This window comes from Sylvia atricapilla, chromosome 22 (assembly GCF_009819655.1).
Source record: "Sylvia atricapilla isolate bSylAtr1 chromosome 22, bSylAtr1.pri, whole genome shotgun sequence".
Classification (NCBI taxonomy): Eukaryota; Metazoa; Chordata; class Aves; order Passeriformes; family Sylviidae; genus Sylvia; species Sylvia atricapilla.
The window spans coordinates 5,836,338-5,860,150 of NC_089161.1; the positions used below are offsets into that span (position 1 = coordinate 5,836,338).

Consider the following 23,813-nt stretch of genomic DNA (forward strand, 5'->3'; position numbering starts at 1 on the left):
GTCCCTGCAGGCAATTGGCAGCTCTAGCAGATCCTCCCTGCAGCTGCTCCACCTCGGCATTGCTCAGAGGAATCCGTGTGCCGAGTCCTCTGCAGACCTCTTCAGCTGAGGATAATTTGGATGTCAGCAAAACCCCTCTGGGGATTTTTGTCTTTATTTTTTAATAGAATAAAAAAAGGTCTGCAAGCACCACAGAGGGCTGCAGCGGGCTGATGCAGGGCTGCATTGTCTCTGGGCATGCAGAGCACCCACGTGTGCACAGTGGCTGATCCCTGGTGGCAATGGCAGTGCCACGGTGGGTTCTGGTAATTGGTGTGGCCTGGTTTTCCTGTTCCCTGTGCTGGGAGAAGCTGGATGCTTCCCTGTCTGAATGCTTGGATTGACTCTGGGGCAAGGCACGACCTTGTATGCTTCTGTAGGTTAAAGGTGCTGCTGTGGGCATCCTCTGCAGGTGGATCTGGAGGTGTTGGGCTGCTGCATGACTCAGTGTCCTCCCCATGCCACCCTGGGCAAACTCTGGGGCAGGAACGGATAGAGATGGCAAGAGCACGGGTGGCCGTGAATGCACCAGACCCCCGCGCCCTCCTTTGAGCCCACGGATTCACAGAACCACGGGTTGGTTTGGGTTGAAAGGGACCCTAAAGATGGTCTGGGGGGGATCCCACCGGGGTATGGGACCCACCGGTGATGCCGGACCCTAAGCATCACCCCAGGCTGATCCCGCCGGGGGATGGATGAGCCCTGCCGGTGTTGGCGGTGCAGGGGAGGGGGTCTGAAGGGACGGGGATGGCCGATGGAGGCCCGGCGGCCAGGGCACCCTCCGGGCCCGGGGCGGGGCGCTCCGAGCGGACGGCGATGCGCTGGCCGGGGGCGGGCAGCCGGAGCCCCCCGGGGCGGGCGGTGGGAGCCGGGGGGCCGCAGCCCGGCCCCGGGGCGGAGCGGGGCGGAGCGGCACGGCCATCCGGGCACCGCACCATGGCGGCGGCGGCGGAGGAGCCGGAGGGGCGGCGGGGCCGGGGGCCGCGGCCGGGGCCGGCGCCGGGCAGCCCCGCGGGGCGGGCGGTGGGCGAGGGCTCGCCCGGGGGCAGCGGCCGCCGCGTCTTCAGCCCCGCCGGGGAGTTCCGCGAGTTCTCCCGGCGGCAGCTCCGCGACATGGAACGGCTCTTCCGACAGTGAGTGTGGGGCGCGGGGACGAGGGGGGTCCCCGGGTGGCAGCGCCGGGGCGGACGGGGGACCCCGGGCACCCACGGCATCCCGGCTCCTGCATCCCCGGTACCCCGGCTCCTGGCAGGGCAGATGCTCCAGCACCTCCCGCCCCGTGCCTGCGGGCGGGACTGCCCTATTCCTTGTGAGAGGGACCCCCGGCCTCTTGTCCGTGACTCCCCCCGCCCCAGCTCTGTGCAGCACGGATGCCAAGGCACCTCCAGTTCCTTGCAGGAGGGGATCCCCCTCCTGCCCCTCTCAGGAGAGATGTCAGGGACACCCCTCTGCTCCCAAACCCCCTCACAAAGATTGGTGCCTGGGGGACACCTTCCCCCGGCTCCTTGCAGGAGGAGTTCCTGTGCGCCCCTAAATTCTCGCAGAGGGAACCTCCTGTCCCCCTGGCGCTGAGGCCGGAGAAAGGGCTCCGAGAGAGGGCACCGGGGACCCCCACAGTCCCTCTGCCGCATCACCGAGGGCCCCCACATCCCTGCAGCTCCCGGGGCCGCAGAGGCCAGGCTGCCGTGTCCTCAGCATCCCTGTCCGCGCTGGTGCCACCACGCGTGGCGGAGCGTGACTCGGAGCACGAGCTCGGCCCGCGGCCCCTGGGGAAGGGGGGAGCTGGCAGCGAGCCTCCAGCCCTGGAAATTTCCAGGGGCAGCCAGAAACCGGGGTGACTCCAGCGCGGGAATAGCCAGGGGCAAACGGGACAGCCCGGAGCATCCCCATGGATCCCGCGCTGGCTGCTTTGTGCAGGAGGCGCGCAGACACAGCGCAACTCCGGGAAGGCGCGGACATACGGCACAGGCGAAGCATGGCTGCGACATGCCAATGCCCCTCATCCCGTCTGGCACCGGGGGGAGGATCCGCATCGGCATCCTGGGTGGTCTCGCTCGGACCCGAGCCGGGGGATGGAGGAAGCGGGGGGCTGGAGGCAGAGCTCGCCGAAACACAGGGCTGGGGGGCTGCGTAGGGCGCAGGCACACCCTGTCCGCATCCCTGGCGGAGCACGGAGCATCCCTGTTCCCCGTGTCCCCCTGGGGGGCTGTCACCCACCCCAGCACATGGCAGCGAGGCAGACGCTGCGAGCCGTGCACTGCAGCAGACGGGAGCGTGCGGCGGGGCCAGCGGGCTGGGGACAGCGGGAGGGGACAGTGGCAGCTCCCGGTGCCGGCGGCGATGGGTGGCCGTGCCGGGGCTGCTCTGGGCGCAGATGGCAGGGCGGGTGTCGGCGCCGCGCAGGCGAGGGAGCGGAGCAGACGTGTTTGCTCTGGCAGCTGCGGCGTCTCGCTGCAGCGAAAGGAGCAGCGAGGCACTGGGGAGGTTCGGGAGCCCCGGGGGTCTCCCAAGGGAAAAGGATGCTCTGGAGCAGAGCCACGCTGTCCTCGCCGCTGCTGCTGTCCTCGGGATGTGACAGTACGGCTGGAGAGGATAAAGTGATGCGGGGAAGGGTTTTGGCTCTCCACAGCGGTGATGGTGCCCTTTGAGAGATGCAGGATGCTGGTATCCCAAAACAGCAGAGGAGAGGACTGAGAGAAAGGAACTGCCCTGCATCTGGGGAGGTGGCTTGTGTGGGATGAAGTGACAAAGTCAGACCAGACAACTCACCCCTTGCACAGAAACTGTGGGATGCAGGATGGAGAAGGACTTTGGACAAGGGCATGGAGTAACAGGACTAGGAGGAAAGTCTTCAAAAGTGTCTAAGGGCAGGGTTAGTTTGGGTACTGGGAAGAAATTCATCCCTGTGGGAGTAGTGAGGCCCTGGCACAAGTTGCCCAGAGAAGCTGTGGCTGCCTCATCCGTACAAGTGTCCAAGGCCTGGTTGGACAGGACTTGGAGCAAGCTGGGATAGAGGAAGGTGTCCCTGTCCATGGCATGGGGCTGGAATGGGGTCATCCTTAAAGTCTGTTCTAACCCAAACCATTCCATGATTCTGTGATCCTGTGCTCCAAGAGTTGTGTTGGAGACAAAATTCATGTGGGATCTGTGCCCTCAGCCCCACTCTGAGGCAGATGGCAGCAGTAGGCAGGGGTGACAGGATCAGCCCCATTTTGGGGTCCCTGTCACATCAGGAGGGTTCTGCTGGAGACACAGACAGAGCAGACAGCAGCAGGGGAGGTGCAGATGAGTCACGGACCTGCGGCGTGGGGAGCCGGGGCTCTGCGTGGCTGCTGCAGTGACAAGATACAAAAAAAAAGCCCTGTCACAACGGGTGCAGTGTGTAGCTGCCCACCTACAATGTGTGGAGCTGTACAAAGCGTGGCTCCATGCTGGCTCCCCACGGAGATTCCACTGTGCCACAGCAGCGTGGTGCTGGCACAGCCCACGGGGTGCAGGCAGGGGAGGTGACAGTGGGGTGACTGCAGGGACGCTGGAGGGAGCTGTGGCATGGCCACAGGCAGGAGCCTCAGGAGGGGCATTCCTGACAGGTCTGTAAGTAGCATTGGTGAGCAGAGCTTGCCCAAAGCTCTCAGCCAAGCTCAGGCACCTGGCCAGGGCTGGAGCGTGGATGGCACAGGCTCTGGGCACTGAGGGTGGGTCACCTGGAGGTGTCATAGTGAGGAGGAGGTGGTGACATGGGGAGCAGTGCCCGGTGGGCTTAGCCCCATGGCCTGTTAGCCCGTGCTGCAGCCAAAGGGATGTGTGCTCAGGCTCCTGGCACAGGGAGCTGGCAGCAGGGCTGGCAGCATCCTGGCAGGTTCTCCTGCCAAGTGCTGCACGGAAGCAGGCACGATCCTGGATATGCTCCGGGGGCTTGTTAGCGGTTCAGCAGCTTCCCTGTGGTCTGGAGAGCTGCCGGACACCATCAGTGCCCAGCCCTTGCTGATCCTTCTTTGCTTCCCAGCCAGTGTGAGAGCACACAGGGGTCTGCTGCTGGGGGGTCAGTGTGGGGGCTGTGTGGGCTCTGCACCCTGTGGTGATGTGTCAGGATTGTGCTGCCATCCTGCAGGTACGACGCAGGGAAAGATGGCTTCATTGACCTGATGGAGCTCAAGCTGATGATGGAGAAGCTAGGGGCTCCACAGACACATCTGGGACTGAAGAACATGATCAAGGAGGTGGATGAAGACCTGGACAGCAAGCTCAGCTTTCGAGAGGTGAGGAGATAGGAGGCTCCACACTGGCAGGGAGATGTCTCCAGCTGCTGTTCGGGCTGGTGGGAAGGCGGGCAGTGGCTGTGGTGGCTTTGGGGACTTCAGGAAACCAATACTACCATCTCCCCTCACAGTTCCTGCTGATTTTCCGGAAGGCAGCAGCGGGTGAGCTGCAGGAGGACAGTGGGCTGCACGCCCTGGCCCGGCTCTCTGAGATCGATGTCTCCACAGAGGGGGTGAAAGGCGCCAAGAACTTCTTTGAGGCCAAGGTGAGGCAGGGCTCAGGAGGTCCCACTGCAGGCTGGCAAAGCGCCAGGGCGGTTTGGTGCCAGGCAGGCAGGAGGTGAAGGTGTTGGGGTGGACAGGAGAGCTTGGCAGAGGACACAGACGGACATTTCCATCCACAGGCACAAGCCATCAATGAAGCCAGCAGGTTCGAGGAGGAGATCAAGGCAGAGCAGGAGGAGAAGAAGAAGCAGGCAGAGGAGCTGAAGCAGAGGAAGGCAGCCTTCAAGGAGCTGCAGTCCACCTTCACGCAGTGACAGGGCCAGGCAGGACTGGTCAGCTGTGCCCAGAGTGGCACTGCTGCCTGTGCCCCGTGCCAGCCATGCAGGGAGCAGTGCCCGTGTGCCACCTGGGCTGCCAGCAGGACCCCGGAGTGGGCTCAGCACAGTGCCCACCTCGCTGGCAGAGCCCCCTCAGCCCCAGCTCCCCCCTCCCCTCTTGCTGTGGTGTCTGTAGGTGTTGTTCGTGCCCCCCACTTCCCCAGCCTGCCCCCCACCCTGAACAGCACCCTGTTCTCTGCCCGCAGCTGCACTGGGGGATGCTGCTGCTGAGTCCCAGGGCAGCTCTGTCCAGAATGTCTGTCCCTGGGACACCTGTGCCCAGACTGTTGTGTGTTGTGAGTGCACTGGGAGGTTTGCAGGATGGGGGATTCTGCAGGTGGCCTTGGTGGGTGTTGTGGTGGCCATGTTGGCTTGGCATCTGTTGGTATTGCTATCTGTGACACCAGTGACAAAAGCCATGGTAAGGGCCAGGTGCTGGTAGAGGGGCTCTGTGTGTGTGTGTGTGTGTGGTGCTGGGGGGTGGGTGTCCACCCCACTGACATGGAGCCCCCCAGGAGCTGTGTCTCTCTTGATTTGGTCAAAGACATACAGAAAGGCAGCTGCAAGCTCATGGGGCTGTGTTATGTTTTTTCATGTTGTGTTCAGCCTGGCAGGATGAGCGTGGTGGCCACCAGTGGTTGCCATTGGTCACTGAGGCTCTTGTGTTTGTGGGTTGCTGTAAAAGCCCACATCTGTCTCACAGTGTCCCCCGAATGGCGGCATAGGGGGTGTGTTATGTTTTTTTTAATTTATTCCCAAATAAATATTATATTTCTTAAGTGCTGGTTGCTGGGGTGCAGCTGTGGGATGGGCATGTCTGTGGCAGGGGCTTGGGTGGGGGGAAGGAATCTGGGGAGTGGGGTGGGACCATGGGGACATGGTTCCCGTGTGATGGGAGATGGTGGCGCTGAACAGGGACCAGCCGTGGCTCATGAGCGTGGGAAGCAGCAGGGGCCTGACCCAGGGGTGGGGACATGTGGTGACTGAAGGCCATCAGCAGTGATGCTGACACCTGTGCCTGTCCCACCCTGTGGCACCTGTGGAGTTTTGGCTGGTCTTGACCACATCAAGAGTGAGATGAGACCTTGTGCCCTGGGAGATGGTGGCATGAGAGGTGCAGTGTCCTGGGAGTCAGTGCTCAGGGTTGGGGGGCAGCAGGGCTGCCCAGCACCCCACTGCCAGCATCATGGGTGGGGCACTGCCCCAGGAGAGACCCTGCCCATTCCCAGAGCAGGGCCAGGTGTCCCCACCATGTCCCAGCACGGTGACAGCACATGTTGGGCAGATGTGGCTGTTCCCAGGCGGGACTGTGAGTGTGATAAGAGGGGTCATGGGGCTGAGGAGCACTTGTGCCCACAGCGTGGGACAGTGCCCACATGTCCCTGGCAGGCAAGGCCACTCCAAGGTCCCCAGCAGTGCGGACACCATAATAGGGGTGAATGGCCCCGCTGCAACACCTTTGGTCAGCACAACCATGCTGGGAGCCATCTGCCTCGTCCTGCTGCTGGGCTACGGTGGGTGCAGGGCGTGGGGAAGGGTCGGGGCAGGGGGGACAGGCACAGGCAGCCTCTGATGTCCCTTTGCTGGGTGTCACACAGCCTACGGATGCGGCCAGCCGGCCGTGCCACCACAGCTGGGTTCCCGTGTGGTGGGTGGTGAGGACGCCATAGCCCACAGCTGGCCATGGCAGGTAAGGGGGCACAGGGACAGGGAGGGGGACAGGGGTGGGGACATTCCTGCTCTGAGCCCCTTTGCCTTTGCAGATCTCACTGCAATACAGTCGCTATGGATCCTGGTCCCACACCTGCGGTGGAACCCTCATTGCCCCCCAGTGGGTGCTGACAGCTGCCCACTGCATCAGGTGGGTGTTGGGGTTCTCAGGAGTATCTGTGCCGTGGATGTAAGGTATCTGTGGGGACTGACACGTCCTCTCTCCCTGGCAGCTCTTACCTGACCTACCGTGTGGTGCTAGGCAAGCAGGACCTGTCAGAGGATGATGAGGCCGGTTCTGTAGCCGTGGGTGTGGAGAAGATAATTGTCCATGAGAAATGGAACTCCTACCTCATCATGTAGGTGATGGGATGCATCAGGGGTGGATCATGGGAGGTGTGGCCATGGACACCTGTTTCCATGGCCAGAGACCATCATTCTTGTGTCCTTGCAGCAACGACATTGCCCTGATCAAGCTGGCAGAGGAGGTGCAGGAGAGTGACACCATCCGTGCCTCCTGCCTGCCCGACGCTGGCAAGATCCTGGCCAACAACTACCCCTGCTATGTCACCGGCTGGGGACGCATCAGGAGTAAGTGGGGAGTCCCCAGCGTGTCCCTGGGAAGGGGATGCAGGCACAGGGTGTGAGGTACGAGCTTTGGCTGTCATTGCAGCCAACGGGCCCCTGGCTGACGCCCTGCAGCAGGGTCTGCTGCCCGTGGTGGACTACGAGACCTGCTCCAAGAGGGACTGGTGGGGCAGCCTTGTCCTGGAGAACATGGTGTGCGCCGGCGGTGACGGCGTCGTCTCTGGGTGCAACGTGAGTGTGGCACTGCAGCGGGATTGGTGTCCAAATGGTGCAGAACCACGGGCACTGGGAGGAGAGGGGATGGAGCCATGGGGATGGACGGCCAGGAACGATGTGGGGTGTGCTGGCGGAGTGCCCAGGACCCATGGCCCACACTGTGTCTGCACACAGGGCGATTCTGGCGGCCCCCTGAACTGCCAGCGTGAGGATGGCACCTGGGAGGTGGAAGGCATCGTCAGCTTCGGCTCTAGCCTGGGCTGCAACGTGGCCAAGAAGCCAACAGTCTTCACCCGTGTGTCTGCCTTCATCGACTGGATCAACGAGGTGGGTGTCCCTTCCTCTGCCCCCAGGCAGGGGCTGTTCTTGCCCCACTGATGGTCTTACCATGACCCCCCCGTGTCTTTTCGGCAGAAAATCAGCAGCAACTGAGGACGCGGCATGTGGCGATACCACTGTTGACCAAGATAAAAGCTTAAAAGCTGAGCTGGTCTCGCTGATTTTTTTGTTGGAGGGAGGGGTAGAGCTGGGGGCACACATCCAAGGGTGGGTCTGGTGATGCCAAGGTGCTGCTTGTGTGCTGAGGAAGGTGTTCCTGTTATGCAGTGGGGCTGGCAGGGCTCTGGGGAGGCTGTCGGGCACATCCTGCAAGATGCTTCCAGTCCTCATGCCATGGCTGAGCCAAGGGGCTCGAGATTTAGCAAGCAGTTTGATGGGAAAAGGGGCTGGGGTCTGTCCAGGTTGTTCAGATCTCCAGGGAACCCAGCTGGCCCTTGGGGATGATCTGGAACACTTGGTAGCTCCCAGGGTGCTTTAGGGGACCTCATTGGCACTGCCTAGATGAGGGCTGACTTTCAAATGAGGGTCTTGAGGCAACTGAGTTGGCCTTGGGGGACTTGAGAGAGTCTGACTGGTTTGGGAGGGGTTCAGGGGTGGCTGCAGGAGCTCTGTTGGAGATGAAGCTCTTGGGAGCTGTATGGCACTGCTGGATCCATCTCCAGGCCCTGTGACATGGCCCAGGAGTGGAGCACCTTACCATGAATCTCCTTCCATGGTGGCTGGAGGAACAAGGTGGGTGGTGGGCAGCTGACAGGACCCCCAGGTGCGGGGTTCCCAGGAGGAGCTAGGGCTGCCCTGGAGGAGACAGGGAAGGTTTCCAGGAAAAAGGCAGTGTGTTGGTGGGAGCAGGTGTGAAGGGGCTGTCCAGGAAGTGGGGGTGGGTGCTGGGTGCATCTATCACACCATTATTCCATTGTGGCTCCTGGAGCCCGGCTGGGATCCTCATGGGGTAAGGAGGAGGAGAGTGAGCAGGACTGGATGGCAGCACCTCGAGCTCGGCGGAGGATGTGATGGACAGTGCCTGGTTTAGGAGCCATGGTGCCACTGGAGTGTCACCAGCCCAGAGAGCAACACTGGCACCTGCACCAGGGCCCAAGAGCACTGGCACGAGACCTGGAACCATGTGAGCCACCTGGGGGCTCCCCAGGGACCCCCTGGCACTTGTCAACGTGACCAAAGTTCGAGCAAGTGAAGAGGGATGCAGGGTAGGGAATGGTTTGGATGGACAGGAAATGTGTTGTGGCAAAGGAGCTGTAGGGATCACCCCGAAGGCAATCAAAGGCCTGCCAGTCAGATATGTGTGGAGGTGGCTACTCTGCACAGCAGGATGGGGCCAGGTACTTGGGACACTGGCACCGGATTGGCAGCAGGATCTGCTGCCTTGGATGGAGAGCTCCAGGCTGTCCATGGGAAGCTGGGCAATGTGGGGTGCCCCTGTCCCCTCTGCGTGTGCCCACATGTGCCATGGGGACAGTTGTTTGGGCTGGGGGTGCAGGACCCCGGTGTCACAGCCTGTTTGCTGTGTGTGTACCTGTGCATTGTGTCCCATCCTCAGAGGGGATCTGGTGGACGGAGAGCCCTGGACAAGGCCCCAGAGTGCCACAGTCATCTGTGCAAGGCATCAGCCCTGCCCCACCCAGCCAGGCATGGGCACCCCCCGCAGTGTGTGTCACCCCAAAAACCAGTGTCCCCCTGCCCAGGAGATGGGGGAGAGTTGTGACCCTCTGGGTGAAGAACCTTTTTCTAGCATCCAGGCTTTCCTTGGACACAGCTCCAGCCCTTCCCTTGTGTCCTGTCCCTGGTCACAGAGAGCAAAGCTCTGAGCTGCCCCAGGGAGGAGCTGCACTCTCCAGTGAGGTCTGACCTCAGCCTCCTCCAGCTGAACAAAAGAGAATACAGCCTCGACCACTTTTAATCTCTAAGGCTGCACAGAGTTTAACGAATGTTTGTTATACTTACGTGTTAATTGTCAATTGTTGTTATATTATGTTCATACAATTCATAACTGACACATTAAATCTACAAGTTAACCTAAAGAAGTGTAAGCTTTATTTTTGTTAAACGTCTTACATCTTATACACACTCTATAGGATGTGTCCATTTTTAAGTATTTAACAATATGGGAGAATTAGAGGGAGTTTAAAAGAATACAGCAAAACTTTGTCAAGTTCATAACTTTGATTTCACTGTTGAAATACAAGTACTCATACATAATCACTTACATAAAAACTACATCTTAAAAGTGATCTTTACCCACTCGTGGGAATGAGAGCTTGGGACAGCCAGGGACACTCCTTGGGTGAACAAACTCCCCTGACACTGAGCAGCATTCTGATGGCACAGAGCCGTAGGGAAGCACAGCCCTGACACATGGTGCCAGTCCCAGGCTCCCCTCAGGGACATCCAGCACTAAACACAAAGAGGAGGGAGAAGAGCAGTGGGGTCCATGGAGTAACCCCAAAAGAGCATTCCCCCATCTCTCCCTGAGCCTCCACTGTCCTCCAGCTCCACCACATCTCCCAACACCTCACCTCTGCCACTGCAGTGCTCCTGCTCCACTCTCACCTCCACCAAGGATGGCCCAGGAAGGGACAAGCCACTGCAGGCCGTATCATGGAAGAAGGAAAAGGACGAGATGGAGCCATCTCTGCCAAAAGTCAGGCACCAGCTCCCTGCATCCCTAGCCCACATGACACACCAGCCCCAAGGCTCCCTTGGTGAGAGAACTGGGGAAATAAACAAGGGGAAGAGTGCAGGGTCACCTTTCCCAAAGGAAAACAGGCCCAGGGGAGATGAGATCAGCCCCAGCATCACGTGTACACCCAGGTGCTCTGTGCAAAGGTAGCCAACACAGACCAGAGCAGCCCAGAAGGTCACACCACAGGGGTGTGGGGAAGGGATCACGTGTACCACTGAGCTCCTGGAAAGCCCTGGGTAGACAAGGCCATCATAGCCACGTCCCTGCTCCTGCTGGACCCCCTTGGAGTGCTTGGGTGGCCCTGGCTCTCCCTGGCAGAAGTAGCCACATATGTCCAGGTGCTCTTCTCCAGCCACATGTGGGCATTGGCCCCCACCACTGCCCTGGGGCACTCACCACCAGCCAAAGATACAAAAAAACGACCAAACCCTGAAATAAACTTCGGCAGCTTCAAAGCATAAACTCAATTGTCTAAAATGACAACATAAAGCAAAAGTCCCATATCCTCACACATGCACTTTGTAGTTGTACACAGCACAACCACACACCCCCGGGCTCTCCCGAGTACAGAAGGTACCACCAGCATCCAAAATGATCCACAGCCAAGTCAGCAGCCAAGAACATGCACCCAAACATGGCAAGGATGGGTACACAAGGTGAACACTGATAGGGACTCAGAGACACCCAGTGATGAGCGTTTCAGGAAAGGGAGCATCTTATCCCTGGGGGACTGAGGGGCTGGAGGCAGGGAGTGTCCTGGGGGAGTCAGTGCTCAGGGTTGGGGGGCAGCAGGGCTGCCCAGCACCCCACTGCCAGCATCATGGGTGGGGCACTGCCCCAGGAGAGACCCTGCCCATTCCCAGAGCAGGGCCAGGTTTCCCCACTATGTCCCAGCACGGTGACAGCACATGTTGGGCAGATGTGGCTGTTCCCAGGCGGGACTGTGAGTGTGATAAGAGGGGTCATGGGAAGAGCCCCTGTGCCCACAGCGTGGGACAGTGCCCACATGTCCCTGGCAGGCAAGGCCATTCCAAGGTCCCCAGCAGTGCGGACACCATAAGAGGGGTGAACAGCCCCACTGCAACACCTTTGGTCAGCACAACCATGCTGGGAGCCATTTGCCTCGTCCTGCTGCTGGGCTACGGTGGGTGCAGGGCGTGGGGAAGGGCCGGGGCAGGGGGGACAGGACCGTGGGGCCTGCCAGGGCCCTGGGCACAGGCGCAGGCAGCCTCTGATGTCCCTTTGCCGGGTGTCACACAGCCTACGGATGCGGCCAGCCGGCCGTGCCACCACAGCTGAGCTCTCGTGTGGTGGGTGGTGAGGACGCCATAGCCCACAGCTGGCCATGGCAGGTAAGGGGGCACAGGGACAGGGAGGGGGACAGGGGTGGGGACATTCCTGCTCTGAGCCCCTTTGCCTTTGCAGATCTCACTGCAATACAGTCGCTCTGGATCCTGGTCCCACACCTGCGGCGGGACCCTCATTGCCCCCCAGTGGGTGCTGACAGCTGCCCACTGCATCAGGTGGGTGTTGGGGTGTTGGGGCTCTGTACCTGCAGGATGAGATATTTTGGGGGACTGACACGTCCTCTCTCCCTGGCAGCTCTTCCCTGACCTACCGCGTGGTGCTGGGCAAGCAGGACCTGTCAGAGGATGATGAGGCCGGTTCTGTAGCCGTGGGTGTGGAGAAGATAATTGTCCATGAGAAATGGAACTCCTACCTCATCATGTAGGTGATGGGATGCATCAGGGGTGGGTCATGGGAGGTGTGGCCCTGTCACACAGGTGTGCCCATGTGACCCCTGTCACCATGGCCAGGGATTTTGTCCTCATGGCCAGAGACCATCATTCTTGTGTCCTTGCAGCAACGACATTGCCCTGATCAAGCTGGAAGAGGAGGTGCAGGAGAGTGACACCGTCCGTGCTGCCTGCCTGCCCGACGCTGGCAAGATCCTGGCCAACGACTACCCCTGCTATGTCACCGGCTGGGGACGCATCAGGAGTAAGTGGGGAGTCCCCAGGAGGGTCCCCAGGGGTCCTTGAGGAGGGGATGTGCAGAGTGTGAGGTGTGACTTTCCTTGCAGCCAACGGGCCCCTGGCTGACGCCCTGCAGCAGGCTCTGCTGCCCGTGGTGGACTACGAGACCTGCTCCAAGTGGAACTGGTGGGGCAGCACGGTCCGCAACACCATGGTGTGCGCCGGCGGTGACGGCGTCGTCTCTGGGTGCAACGTGAGTGTGGCACTGCAGCGGGGTGGTACCACTGCTGCAGATCCTGCCCAGGCTACTGCTGGATGCCCCTTCCCACACACAGCCCCCTTGGCCCTGAGCCTCACAGAGCCAAGCCCCAGTCTCAGCCCGGGCCATTTTGGGAGTCCACAGGGTACATTTTAGGTGGTGGGTCTTTTGGGCAAAGAGCCGCCTCTGCTGCCCCAGGCGTGGGAGTGCCCGAAGAAGGAGCAGGCGCAGTGGGTGAGCAGAGCCCAGGGAGCTGCGGGCCGGGCCCTGCGCTGTGGCAGAGCTCTTACCGGGTCCGAGGTGTGTGAGGTGTCCCTGTCCTCCACAGACCCCTCTGACTGCCAGGCGTGTGGCTTGGGCGAGTGGGCCCCAGCAGGGAGCGAGGTCTGCTTCAACCGCACCATCGAGTTCCTGTCCTGGTCCGAGCCCCTCTCCTGGGCGCTGCTGGCCATGGCTGTTCTTCTCATGCTGCTCATAGTGGCACTGACTGTCCTCTTTTGCTCTCCACACCTGTGGTCAAGTCTGCAGACGGGAAGACGTGTTTCCTCATGCTGGGCTCCCTGGCCTACCCCAGCCCAGAGTAGAATTGACAGGGCCATGGGAAGCACAGGAGGGGAGGGGATGGAACTGTGGTGGCATGTTGGAATACATCAGCCAAGACTCCATTTTCTTCATGCAGAGAGCCAATTCTTTATTCACAAAGCTCAAATTTATAAGAAATAGCAGAAGGCACTGTGTTAAACCTAACTGGTCAGCAATCAGTTCATTGGTCAGTAAAGGCTATTGTGTATGTCTATCAATTTTTCTCTATATAGGTATGTTAACATTTTTCCTTTGTGGGTTCTCATGGCACAAATCTTATTGTTTACACAGGTGCATTTATTTCTCACCCCCAGAACAGATTGCTGTGTTAAAGGAACTTCTCATTCGCAAAATAGCTTCACATGGGAACTTTCAAATTGCTTGTTAGCTGCACTTAAAAGAAATAACAGGCCAACTTTGGCAATTTTAGCAGAGTGAGGCCTAATTTCATTAAGGCCTTTCTTTTGTAATTCTGTCTGTAACAGTGGCAGGTGCTGTGTGGGATGTGGGGTGGACCCATGGCCCACACTGTGTCTGCACACAGGGCGATTCTGGCGGCCCCCTGAACTGCCAGCGTGAGGATGGCACCTGGGAGGTGGAAGGCATCGTCAGCTTCGGCTCCGGCCTGAAATGCAACATGATCAGGAAGCCAACAGTCTTCACCCGTGTGTCTGCCTACATCGACTGGATCAACGAGGTGGGTGCCCCTTCCTCTGCCCCCAGGCAGGGGGTTGGCCACACTGCCCCTGCCCTGCCAGAGGTGTCTCACCATCAGCCTCCCCATGTCTTGTCTTTGGCAGAAAATCAGCTCAAACTGAGGACACAGCATGGAGCACAAGTATTGAGTGTAATAAAGGCAATAAAGCTGAGCCGGTCTCATGTGGTTCTTTCAAGGGGATGTGGTGGAGCACAACCAGGGGGCTGTGTCTTGTGGCCCTGAGCTTCTGCCTGTGTGCTGGGGAGAGCCCCCACCTCGTGCAGGGAGGCTGGGCAGGGTCCTGGGGAGCCTAAGGTGGGCAGAGATCCCAGCTAGGAGCAGAGCCACGGCCATCACCAAGCCTAAGGGTTCAAGGCTTGACTGGTGGTTTGATGGGAGAGTGGCTGGAATCTGGTCTGGTGGTCCTGGGGGGTTCAAGGGAACTTGAAGGGGGGGGGCTCAAGGGCCCCTGGTTGGCCCAAGGAGGTTTTAGGTGTCTTGGCTGGTGCTGGGATGTTTCAGGGGATCTTGCTGCTAACTGGACTACTTGATGGCAGCAGATTGATAAATGGGGGTGTTGAGGTAACTGGCATGGTCCTCGGGGTCATCCTGCAGCCCAGCATATTCCCTCCACCACCACCACCTCCAGCTCACACTCCGTTCTCACCTCTGCCAGGGATGCCCTGGGAAAGGAGCCATGGAATGCAGTCCATGTCATGGAAAGGAGAGGGACAAGGCTGAGCCATCTATACCCAAAGTCACCCCCACCCCAGCCACGGTGCCCACAGAGAAGCAGGGAAATGAACAAGGGGAAGAGTGCAGGGTCACCTTTCCCAAAGGAGAACAGGTCCAGGGGAGATGGATCAGCCCCGGCATCATCTGCACACCCAGATGCTCTGGACAAAACTGGATAATATGGGACAGAGCAGCCTAGAGCCCCACTCCCCTGGGGGATGGAGAAAGGGAATAGAGAAGGAGACAACCATGAGCTCTCAGAAACACCTGAGCACAGGCAAAGCCATCACAGCCACACCCCAGTTCCAGCTGGACCCCCCTGGGGGTGCTCAGGGCAGCCCTGGCTCCCTCCTGCAGCACCCTCAAAGCACTTGAAATGCTCCCAAAGCAGTATGGAAATACTCAGTGACTGCAAAAGCAGATTGGATATTCCCAGGTTCCCTGGGAACCCCCAAACACCCCTCAGCACAGACCTACCCTAAGGTCTCTGCACCTCCCAAGGGTGACTCCAAGGATGCTTTCCCCCTTCAAAATCCAGCACAGATGCAGGACATCTGGCCCAAGGCCATTACTGCAGCAGCTCCTTAAGTACTTTCCCTCAGCACTGGTATTTCAATGAATCCTCATGTTTCCTGCTGTAACTCCTGACTGATTCCTCAAAAGGAGCAGGATGTCTGCTCCATAGGCTGGGACAGCCACACTGTAAATGACCAGACAGACATGACTGAAGGTTCCTACTCTTCCCACTTCAGAGGAACCGTCAGGAGGTGCTGAAATGGCAATGAGGAGATGGAACAGACAAAGAAATGCAGCTAAAGATTTGCTCTTTAATTGCATTTATTAGAAACATTGACTGCAAAACTCATCCCATTTCACTTGAACATCAGACCCTGGTCCCCTCAATCAGTTACTCAGGGAGCACAGGACACAAATATCATGATCAGCAAAGAAAAACACTGAGGCTGAGCATGGCTGCATCAGGATGAGCCAGAAGTGCTCTCCTCTGGCTCTGTTCTCCAGCAAAGGGACTTCCTGCTCCATCCACAACGTTTCCCCTCAGCACAGCACAATCTCCATCTCATCTCCACTCCACAGCACAGCCAGTGCTCGCAGATCACATTTCTCCAGACAAACATCTGGACACACAGACAAAATCCACCGGGAGCACTGACACCAAGTTGTGGTGGGCACAGATTTCCTTCAGCCACAGGAAGAATTTCCAGCACTTGGCAGGGGGCTCAAAGCCCACGTGTCAGTCACACACGAAGAAGAACTTTTTACGGAGGAAATTGAAACATCCTGGGATCTGCTTGTACCTCCCCTTGGCAGAGACAGCGTGTGCCACCTGGGAACAGGAGAGAGGCTGAGGAATGGGGTGCTCTCCCCACCCCTTCAAATCAATGGCTGCCACGCCAAGGTGGCCAAACAACAGGGTGATCCTTCTAAGTCCTCTCTCCATCCACACTGGACTTTTCTGCTACCCATGGAGAACAGAGAAAGTATCTGGGGCTCCTACACTTGTATGCAACTTCGGCAATACTGAATCAACAAGGTACACAAGGGAAGATCAGCCAGATTCATTCCATATCCCTGTGCAATGTGCTCCTCCACCCCCAGGGCAAGCTTACAGGAGCACCCAAATCCCATCAGCTTGGATAGGACAAGCCATGACATTTTTTTGCAATTTCTTCAGAAGGATTAAAGCCTGTATTGCCAGGATTACTCCTCACTGGAGAAACCTCCAGTGATTTTTGGCAGATTGAGGCCAAACACTTTCTTTGCAATTAAACCTCTCTGCAGTACCTTCAATTAGCCCATGCCTAAACTCAACACTCAATATCCTCACTCCTTTTTTGAGTGTAGGCCTCTATGCCCCAACTGATCACACCCCTGACTATTTCCTTCATCAAAAAAACGCAGAAATAAAAAGACATTTACCCTCACTAACATGTTGAGCAGGTCTTCTGAATGGGCATATTGCTCCAGCACACTATCCAGCATTTCCACATACCACGAGCCACTCGACTTCTCCCTCCAGGAGACAAAACCTTCAGAGAAAGGAGAATGTTATGCCAAAACCCATCTGCTGTTCTCATCCCAACAAGTTCCTGCCACTCCAACAGAGCCAGGTTGTACTGAACTGCCCCAGTCTTTGGCCACGGAAGCTCCAACTGTTTAGCTTATTTCCCCATGCCCAGAAAAGGATTTGCACAGGCTGTTTTCACCTGGAAAAGTTGAGTAGGAAACCAAGATGTCGCTGGGTGTGGGCAAACAGGCAACAGCATCAGGCTCATCTGCCTTATCCGATGGAACCTGAAATGGGGTTGCATCCGACTCCAAAGAACCTCCAGGAGTTTCCTCTTCAGGCGAGTCACAATCCACTACAAAGCCTTGATCTCTTTGTTCTGAAAAAAGCAGCAACAAGACAGCTCCTGACGTTCATCTCATCCAAGAGATTCACAGTTGTACATCCAACATTAAGAAAAGATGGGGAAAAAACAGGACAAAGGCCCTAGAACAAAATAAGGTTTTTCGGCTGTTCGACTGCACCAGCTGAGTCAAAGTCATTGGTGGTTTATACAAAATTCCTCACTGTGTGTGAAGGGCTGGAGCAGCCTCTCAGCACATGGTAAGAGAAGAGACAGCTGGTGTGAGAAGATAGCTGGAGAGAGGGACAGTTGATGAACAGAAAGGGAGCCAAAGCTGACCACAGCAGCCTGACCTCCGCAGCCCAACGCTACCGGCCAACACAAAGATTCACCTCCACCACAGGCCTGGATGAAGAACAGTTTGGGTTTTCCTCTCAAACTCGGGCAATTGGACCCATTGAAATAGTTCACAATCTTTTCTATGGGAATGGGTTTTCCATCCGTTCCATAAACGCCTCCAGGAAACTGAATATGGCTCGTCTGCAAGAGGAAAATGCAGGAGCTAGTGACACAGAAGGCAAGGCCAGTTCTGAGGGAGCCCGTTTCCCATCAGGTGCTTCATGGCATAGAGGTACCAGAACAAATCCTGGTGTTTGTGGGAATCCCTGTGCCCAAGTCAGGGTGAGGGGACATCCAGGAGACATTTGAAATGCACTAAAACCCAACAATCCAACTTACATTATCCAATTCATATCCCACATTCTCCAACAAAGGAGTTCTTCATCCTCTGGTACAACAGGCACATGCCATACACCATTTTCCTAAGAATGTCTCTCCTCCTCCTTCAAGAACTGACTTAGAATAAACAGGCTTAATTGCTAATAGCACGTCCCTGTCAGAGCTGGAGAACAGGAAGGTCTGAATGACCACAGCGTGAGGCTGAGTGGGACTTCCCTTCAGTTCCAAATTATTAGCCCAACTTTCAAAATGGAAAACACTTATCCACTGGCACCACTGGATCAGACTACCCTAGAGAAGCTCCTGTTTTCTTTAACCCAGAATAAGGGTCTAACTCTTTGAAACCTACAGTGATGGCAGAACAGGGTTCTGACAGACCACTTCCCTCTCACCCTGTGTGAGACCACAGGCCAGGGAATGAAACCCTTCCCATGCCTAAGGAACAAAGAGAGAGATGGGACAAACTCACCTGACAGCCATGGGAAAGGATGACCACAACACAGCAGTCCAAAGCACTGTGGTCCTGCCGTGACAGCTTCAGCAGCTCCAACACCATCTCCTATGTGGAAAACATCACAATGAGCTTTTTTAACCATATCTCGACCACGGGTTACTGCCAGACCCTGCTCTAATTGCACTGCCATGGATCCAGTCAGTCTCTGCCACAGGATAACATGAGCCCCAAGTACAGCTGGCAAAGGCATTGGCAGAGAGTAAGTATTTCTGCATCTCTGCCCTTATTTCACACTGGCTGTGGTAATCACACAGATTTCTCACCTCTCTACACTCTTTACAACACAGCACCACAAACCAAAGCACATTTCCACATGATTTATCCGCTGAAACCTGCTGCCTGTAACTGGGAGCTGGTGAGTGAGCAGAGAACCGTCTTTTACTTTCAGATGATCAAGTTCCCCCAAGACTTCCAGTAACAGCCAAGGATGGCACAGACAGACATGACACAGCTGTCTGAGCTATCCCAAAAACACAGCCTCACCAAATCCCTACAAACCACAACAGGATTCCACATTCATGCAGTGGGATGAAAACGTGCAAGGTCCTCTCTGCTGCAACTGCAGAGCAACAATAAAGTAAGAGGATGCACATTGTCTCTTTATGGGAGGTTTTCAGTGTGCTGCCAACACAAGACACATCCCCTAAAGAATTCCTGTTGCTCCCAGGGGCTCATCCTGGTGTCAGCAGGACACGGCCAGCCTCACCTGGGCGCTCAGATTCCGCCGGCTCAGGACGGTGAAATGCAAGGCCTTGAAGCGCCTCTCCAGCTTCTCACAGTCGATGTCGGAGCCTTCTCGGGTGGACAGCCCCGAGTCTCTGGAGAAATTGACATTATTGAGGACCAGGCAGTGTCCGCAGGGATCCGCTTTCATCTTATAATCCTGGCAGGGACATGGCACAATTAAACTCCCTCCTACTTCAAGTGCCTGCTGGCTAATCCAGCAGGATACAATGCCAGTGAGGAATGGGAGTCTTTAAAGTGGCTCATTTCACAGCTTTTTCATTTCTCTAGTCCTAGAGATGGGTAGGAGCATCCATTCTCCACACTCCATATCTTCTCATCAGTAGCCAGGAACAAGAAACAACCCACTGAACTGGGGAAAACCTTTGTGGAAAACTGACTGCTACTTTATCTGTGGCATCTTCAACTGCAAGTTGAAATTTCTGGGAAATTCTTTTAGGCATCATCATCAAACCTCACCAAAAGGAGCCAGGAATTTGTGTTATTGCTGTGGTCATCTTAAAGAATATCTGGCTAATAACCCACCCACTCTGAGACCATCGGCCTTGTTACAGGCCCAGAGCAATTGCTCAGGTAAGACAAAGTGAGAACCAGCTCTTCCAGAAATATTTTCTGGAGTCATCTAAGAGGGACAGAGCTTCTGCCCAGTAAGGAACACTTCCAGCTTACTCAAATACTAACCTGGTCACAGCTCCTCTTGCCAATAGCTGAACCTACAACACAAAACAGACACAGGATTCAGCTCACCACAAGAAGACCACACTCCTAGAGTTCACATCTTTCCCAACACCTGAATTTCCCCTTCCCACCACACTGGAAATGAGCCTTTGGCATGCTGTGGCTCTAGGAGAGCCTGGAATGTGGCTTACCCTGGGCCAGCACAGGAGGTATTCGAGGTCTTTCGTTCTCAGCTTGGACTGGGATAGACAAACGCTCATGAGGGATCACATCTGTAATGACATGGGACAAAACGAACAGAGGATGAGTTTGAGCTAAAAAGACTCCACTGCTGAAAGGCAAGACATACAGGACATGCCCTGAGAAGCTGTGGAGGCCCCACTCCTGGCAGTGTTCAAGGGCAAGTTGGACAGGGCTTGGAGCACCCTGGAATAGTGGAAGATGTCCCTGCCCATGGCAGAGGAAGGAATGAGATGAGCTTTAAGGTCCCTTCCAACCCAAACCATTCTGGGATTCCACGATTCCCCCAACAGTCACCTCCACCAGGATAATAAAATGACTTCCCGGACTCTTGCCCAGAGCAAGGGGGATCCCAGCTGCCACCCCCTCCCATGCTGCTGTTTGCCAAAAACACACCACACCCTCAGCACTGACTTTTAGGCTGTTTTCCTTCCCTCAGCTCCAGCTCCACGGGCCGCAGGTCCAGCAGCTGCGGTGGCACCGGCCGGGATTCGCACTCCTGGATCAGCATCTCGGCGAGGTCACCCTGCCCCGTGTCCTGCAGGATGGAGAGGAAGGCAGGGAAAGCCTGCTTCCCTCGAGTCTCCAGGTCAATGATCAGCTGCCGGGCTTGCTCTCCTCGGCTGCCAGCGCTCTGCAGAGGAGAAAAATCCAGAACCGGTGTTCATGCAGCGCCTGGACAGCCCTTCCCACCACTGCGAGCACAGAATGTGGGATCCGTACCCAGGACACGGGGTAAACAACAGCCAAACCGAGTGGAAATAGTCACAGAGACCCCCCAGGAACCACCAGACCCCCAGCCCTGACCCGACAACAACAATGGTCACCACTGAGGGGTCTAGAGGGAAAGGGGGAGAGGGAGCACCCCAGGTGTGGTGCCTGGGGACAAACAGGCACCCCGGGACTGTCACCCATGTATAAGATGGGGTAAAAACACCCCCAGGCCCGTAACCTGTAACCAGGGGGGAAAACAAGACCACCTTAAGGGTGTCATCAGATTGGGATGGGGACACAAAGAGAAACCCCGACACCTGGCACTGCCTAGGGCTGGGAGCAAGAAAGGACAAATGGGGGGGTTCTCAAACATCATATCTGCACAAGGACCAAACCCAGGCCTGGTCATCAGAGTGAGAGGACACAAGGCCATCCTTTTGGGCCTGTCACCAGGACTAAAGGGACATGGAGTTCCCCTATGAGCTTGTCACCAGAGTGAGGGGACCTGGAGTTTCACTTGGAATTGAGAGGACACAGGACAATCCCTTCCATGTCTGTCACTAGAGTGAGGGGACTTGGGGGCCACCCCCCAGACCTGTCACCGGGCTCAGGGGACAATGGGTTCCCTCTTTGGGCCCAAGAGGACATGGAGACACCCCTCTCAGGCCTGTCACCAGGGTGAGGAGACACGGGGGCCACCCTTCAGTCCAGTCACCAGCGCTCAAGGGACACAGGACCGTCCCTCGGGCCTGTCACCTGGGTTCAGGGGATGCAGGAGCTACCCCGCCGCGCCCATCCCGGCCCCCAGGGAACACGGACCCTGCCGGGGCCACCCCCGGTGCCCAGTCTCCTGACCCACCTGCAGCTCCTCCAGCATGGGCCGGGTGAAGATCCCGCGCTGCTCCAGCGGCTCCCAGAGCGGCTCCACCCGCAGCGCCGCCACCAGCCGGGCCCGGCCGCGCCGCAGCGCCCGCCGCTGCTGCTCCTCCATGGCCGCGGAGCGCCGCGCTGCCGGAGCCGCCGCTCCAGCCCCGGAGCGGCCCCTCAGCGCCCAGAAACAACGCTCCAGCCCCGGAGCGGCCCCTCAGCGCCCAGAAACAACGCTCCAGGCCCGGAGCGGCCCCTCAGCGCCCAGAACCAACGCTCAACAACGCCCGGAACCACCGCCGGCCCCTTCCCAGCCCCGCCGGTCCCTCCCCAGCCCCGCCGGCCCCTCCCCAGCCCCGCCGGTCCCTCCCCAGCCCCGCCGGTTCCTCCCCAGCCCCGCCGCTCTGCCCCGGAACCGCCGCTCGCCGCCCGGAAGCGCCGCCGCCTCCCAGCCCCAGAGTGAGACACGGAGTCAGGCTGGAAGAGCCCTGCGGTGGGCCAGAAGGGTCATCCCAGAGCAAACGGGGCAGGATTCCGTCCTTTTGTGGTTTGGTGGGTTTTTTTGGTTTTGTTTTTTTTTTTTTAATATCTCCAGGGATGGACACTCCACACCCTCTCTAGGCACTGTGTCGCTCGCACAGCAAAGAAGTTCTTTCTCATGTTGAGATAGAACTTCCTGTGCATCAGTTCCTGCTCGGTGCTCTTGTGCATCGCTGGGCTCCCCGGAGCGGAGGCTGAGCCCTCCCTGCAGGCAGGGACAGACAGGGGCAGGAATGAGGGTCTCTCTCAGCTGGTCTCCTCTGGAGGCTGGATAGCCCCAGCTCCCTCAGCTTTCCTCAGCAAGGGAGATGCTCCAGGCCCTTCTGCCCAGGGCTGGACACAGCACTCCAGGTGTGTCCCAGGGCTGGGCAGAGGGGCAGGGTCACTCCCTGACCTGCTGCCAGTGCTCCTTCCAGTGCACCCCAGGCCCTCATCGGCCTCTTGGCCCCCAGGACACTCTGCTGGCTCTGGGACAGCTCATTGACCCTGGGACCTCCAGGTCCTTCCTGCAGAGATGCTCCAGCAGGTCACCCCTGCCTGTGCTGGTACCTGGGATTGCTCCTCCCCAGGGGCAGAACCTGCATTTCCTTTGTTGAGCATCATTAAGTTTCTCTCTGCCCAATTTTCCAGCCTCTCAAAGTCCTGCTGAAATGGCAGCACAGCCTTCAGGTGGATCAGCTGGTCCTCCAGGTGTGTCACTCAGTCCCCCAACCCTCAGGTGGATCAGCCACTTCCTCAGTTCCATATCACCAAACCTGCTGAGGGTACATTCCATCATTCTGTCCACATCATTGATAAACAAGTTGATTAAGACTGGACCCAGTATTAATCTCTGGGGAAGCCAGTGACTGCAGACCTCCAACTGGATCATGCCCTCTGAGCTCTGCCATCCAGACAGCCCTTAATCCACCTCACCACCCGTTCATCCAACCCACATTCCCTAAGCCAACTGCTGTAGGTTAAGCTGAGCTGGAAATCAGGCACCACACAGCTACTCACTCAACTGCCCCCTTCTCTTCCCCTCCCACCCTGGTGGAATGGGAAGGAGAATCAAAGGAAAACTTGTATGTTGAGAAAGTAACAGTTTAATAATTGAAAATAAAGTAAAATACAGTAGTAATGGTAAATTATAACGACAACAAAACAACAACAAGAATAATAATGGGGAAAACAAGTGATGCACAATGCAGCTGCTCACCACCCAATGACTGATGTCAGATCCCTTTCCTGAACCCAGTTCAGATCTTTCCCAGTCACTCTCCCCAGGTTATATACCGGGCATTCTGTGGTGTGGAATATCCCTTTGGCCAGTTCAGGTCACCTGTCCCGTCTGTGCTCCCTCCCAGTTTCCTCTGGGAATCTCCTCACTGCCAGAGCACAAGACAAGAAAGAAGTCTTTGATTTTGGATAAACACGACTAAGCAAAAATCCAAAATGGAATCATACAACATGCTGAGCTGGAAGGGACCCACAGGGACCATCGAGTCCAAGTCCTGGTCCTGCACAGGACACCCCAAGAGTCACATCATGTGCTCAGAAGTGTTCTCCGAATGCTCCCTGAACCCAGACAAGCTCAGAGCCTGTTCAGTGCCCGGCCACCCTCTGGGGGAAGAACTTTTTCCTAATATCCAACCTAAACCTGACACAGCTTCAGGCCATTTTCTGTCAGTGTCACCAGAGCAGAGATCAGAGCCTGTCTCTTCCCCTCA

General features: G+C 57.3%; 4 protein-coding genes across 6 annotated transcripts; 3 read left to right on the forward strand and 1 right to left on the reverse strand.

The window, feature by feature from the left end:
• The first annotated feature begins 975 nt into the window (after window positions 1-975).
• On the forward strand, window positions 976-4,894 carry EFHD2 (EF-hand domain family member D2). Its single transcript, XM_066334172.1, has 4 exons — window positions 976-1,172; window positions 4,151-4,298; window positions 4,430-4,564; window positions 4,703-4,894. Exons 1-4 carry the CDS (start codon window positions 976-978, stop codon window positions 4,835-4,837), a joined length of 615 nt encoding a protein of 204 aa, XP_066190269.1. The 3' UTR covers window positions 4,838-4,894.
• Window positions 4,895-6,312: 1,418 nt separating this feature from the next.
• Window positions 6,313-7,900, forward strand: LOC136370780 (chymotrypsin-C-like). Of its 2 annotated transcripts, XM_066334375.1 has the most exons (8): window positions 6,313-6,414; window positions 6,499-6,590; window positions 6,664-6,761; window positions 6,844-6,969; window positions 7,065-7,201; window positions 7,284-7,429; window positions 7,589-7,741; window positions 7,829-7,900. In XM_066334375.1, exons 1-8 carry the CDS (start codon window positions 6,375-6,377, stop codon window positions 7,844-7,846), a joined length of 810 nt encoding a protein of 269 aa, XP_066190472.1. In that variant the 5' UTR covers window positions 6,313-6,374; the 3' UTR covers window positions 7,847-7,900. The 2 variants fall into 2 exon arrangements, with proteins under 2 accessions (XP_066190472.1, XP_066190471.1); XM_066334374.1 differs by having other exon boundaries at window positions 7,589-7,900.
• A 3,590-nt stretch (window positions 7,901-11,490) lies between these two features.
• Window positions 11,491-14,137, forward strand: LOC136370782 (chymotrypsin-C-like). Its single transcript, XM_066334379.1, has 8 exons — window positions 11,491-11,595; window positions 11,712-11,803; window positions 11,877-11,974; window positions 12,054-12,179; window positions 12,316-12,452; window positions 12,535-12,680; window positions 13,813-13,965; window positions 14,069-14,137. The coding sequence occupies exons 1-8, from the start codon at window positions 11,556-11,558 to the stop codon at window positions 14,084-14,086; spliced, it is 810 nt and encodes a 269-aa protein (XP_066190476.1). The 5' UTR covers window positions 11,491-11,555; the 3' UTR covers window positions 14,087-14,137.
• A 1,382-nt stretch (window positions 14,138-15,519) lies between these two features.
• Window positions 15,520-21,726, reverse strand: CASP9 (caspase 9). 2 transcript variants are annotated; one of them, XM_066334377.1, is made up of 10 exons: window positions 21,557-21,726; window positions 20,398-20,617; window positions 19,935-20,015; window positions 19,747-19,778; window positions 19,028-19,204; window positions 18,277-18,366; window positions 17,462-17,609; window positions 16,926-17,105; window positions 16,639-16,748; window positions 15,520-16,045 (listed from the first exon to the last, which is right to left on the reverse strand). In XM_066334377.1, exons 1-10 carry the CDS (start codon window positions 21,686-21,688, stop codon window positions 15,953-15,955), a joined length of 1,263 nt encoding a protein of 420 aa, XP_066190474.1. In that variant the 5' UTR covers window positions 21,689-21,726; the 3' UTR covers window positions 15,520-15,952. The 2 variants fall into 2 exon arrangements, with proteins under 2 accessions (XP_066190474.1, XP_066190473.1); XM_066334376.1 differs by having other exon boundaries at window positions 15,520-16,063.
• Window positions 21,727-23,813: the final 2,087 nt, after the last annotated feature.

Excerpts from the sequence above, each read along its gene's own strand:
- EFHD2 (XM_066334172.1), top strand. The coding sequence starts at position 976 with ATGGCGGCGGCGGCGGAGGAGCCGGAGGGGCGGCGGGGCCGGGGGCCG. Across the intron at positions 1,173-4,150 it reads ATGGAACGGCTCTTCCGACA|GTACGACGCAGGGAAAGATG; the intron begins GTGAGTGTGGGG and ends GCCATCCTGCAG. Across the intron at positions 4,299-4,429 it reads GCAAGCTCAGCTTTCGAGAG|TTCCTGCTGATTTTCCGGAA; the intron begins GTGAGGAGATAG and ends CTCCCCTCACAG.
- LOC136370780 (XM_066334374.1), top strand. The coding sequence starts at position 6,375 with ATGCTGGGAGCCATCTGCCTCGTCCTGCTGCTGGGCTACG. Across the intron at positions 6,762-6,843 it reads ACAGCTGCCCACTGCATCAG|CTCTTACCTGACCTACCGTG; the intron begins GTGGGTGTTGGG and ends TCTCCCTGGCAG. Across the intron at positions 6,970-7,064 it reads TGGAACTCCTACCTCATCAT|CAACGACATTGCCCTGATCA; the intron begins GTAGGTGATGGG and ends GTGTCCTTGCAG.
- LOC136370782 (XM_066334379.1), top strand. The coding sequence starts at position 11,556 with ATGCTGGGAGCCATTTGCCTCGTCCTGCTGCTGGGCTACG. Across the intron at positions 11,596-11,711 it reads CGTCCTGCTGCTGGGCTACG|CCTACGGATGCGGCCAGCCG; the intron begins GTGGGTGCAGGG and ends GGTGTCACACAG. Across the intron at positions 12,453-12,534 it reads CGGCTGGGGACGCATCAGGA|CCAACGGGCCCCTGGCTGAC; the intron begins GTAAGTGGGGAG and ends CTTTCCTTGCAG.
- CASP9 (XM_066334376.1), bottom strand. The coding sequence starts at position 21,688 with ATGGAGGAGCAGCAGCGGCGGGCGCTGCGGCGCGGCCGGGCCCGGCTG. Across the intron at positions 17,106-17,461 it reads CATCCAGGCCTGTGGTGGAG|AACAAAGAGATCAAGGCTTT; the intron begins GTGAATCTTTGT and ends TGCTTTTTTCAG. Across the intron at positions 16,064-16,638 it reads TGCTCAACATGTTAGTGAGG|CCTCTCTCCTGTTCCCAGGT; the intron begins GTAAATGTCTTT and ends CCCATTCCTCAG.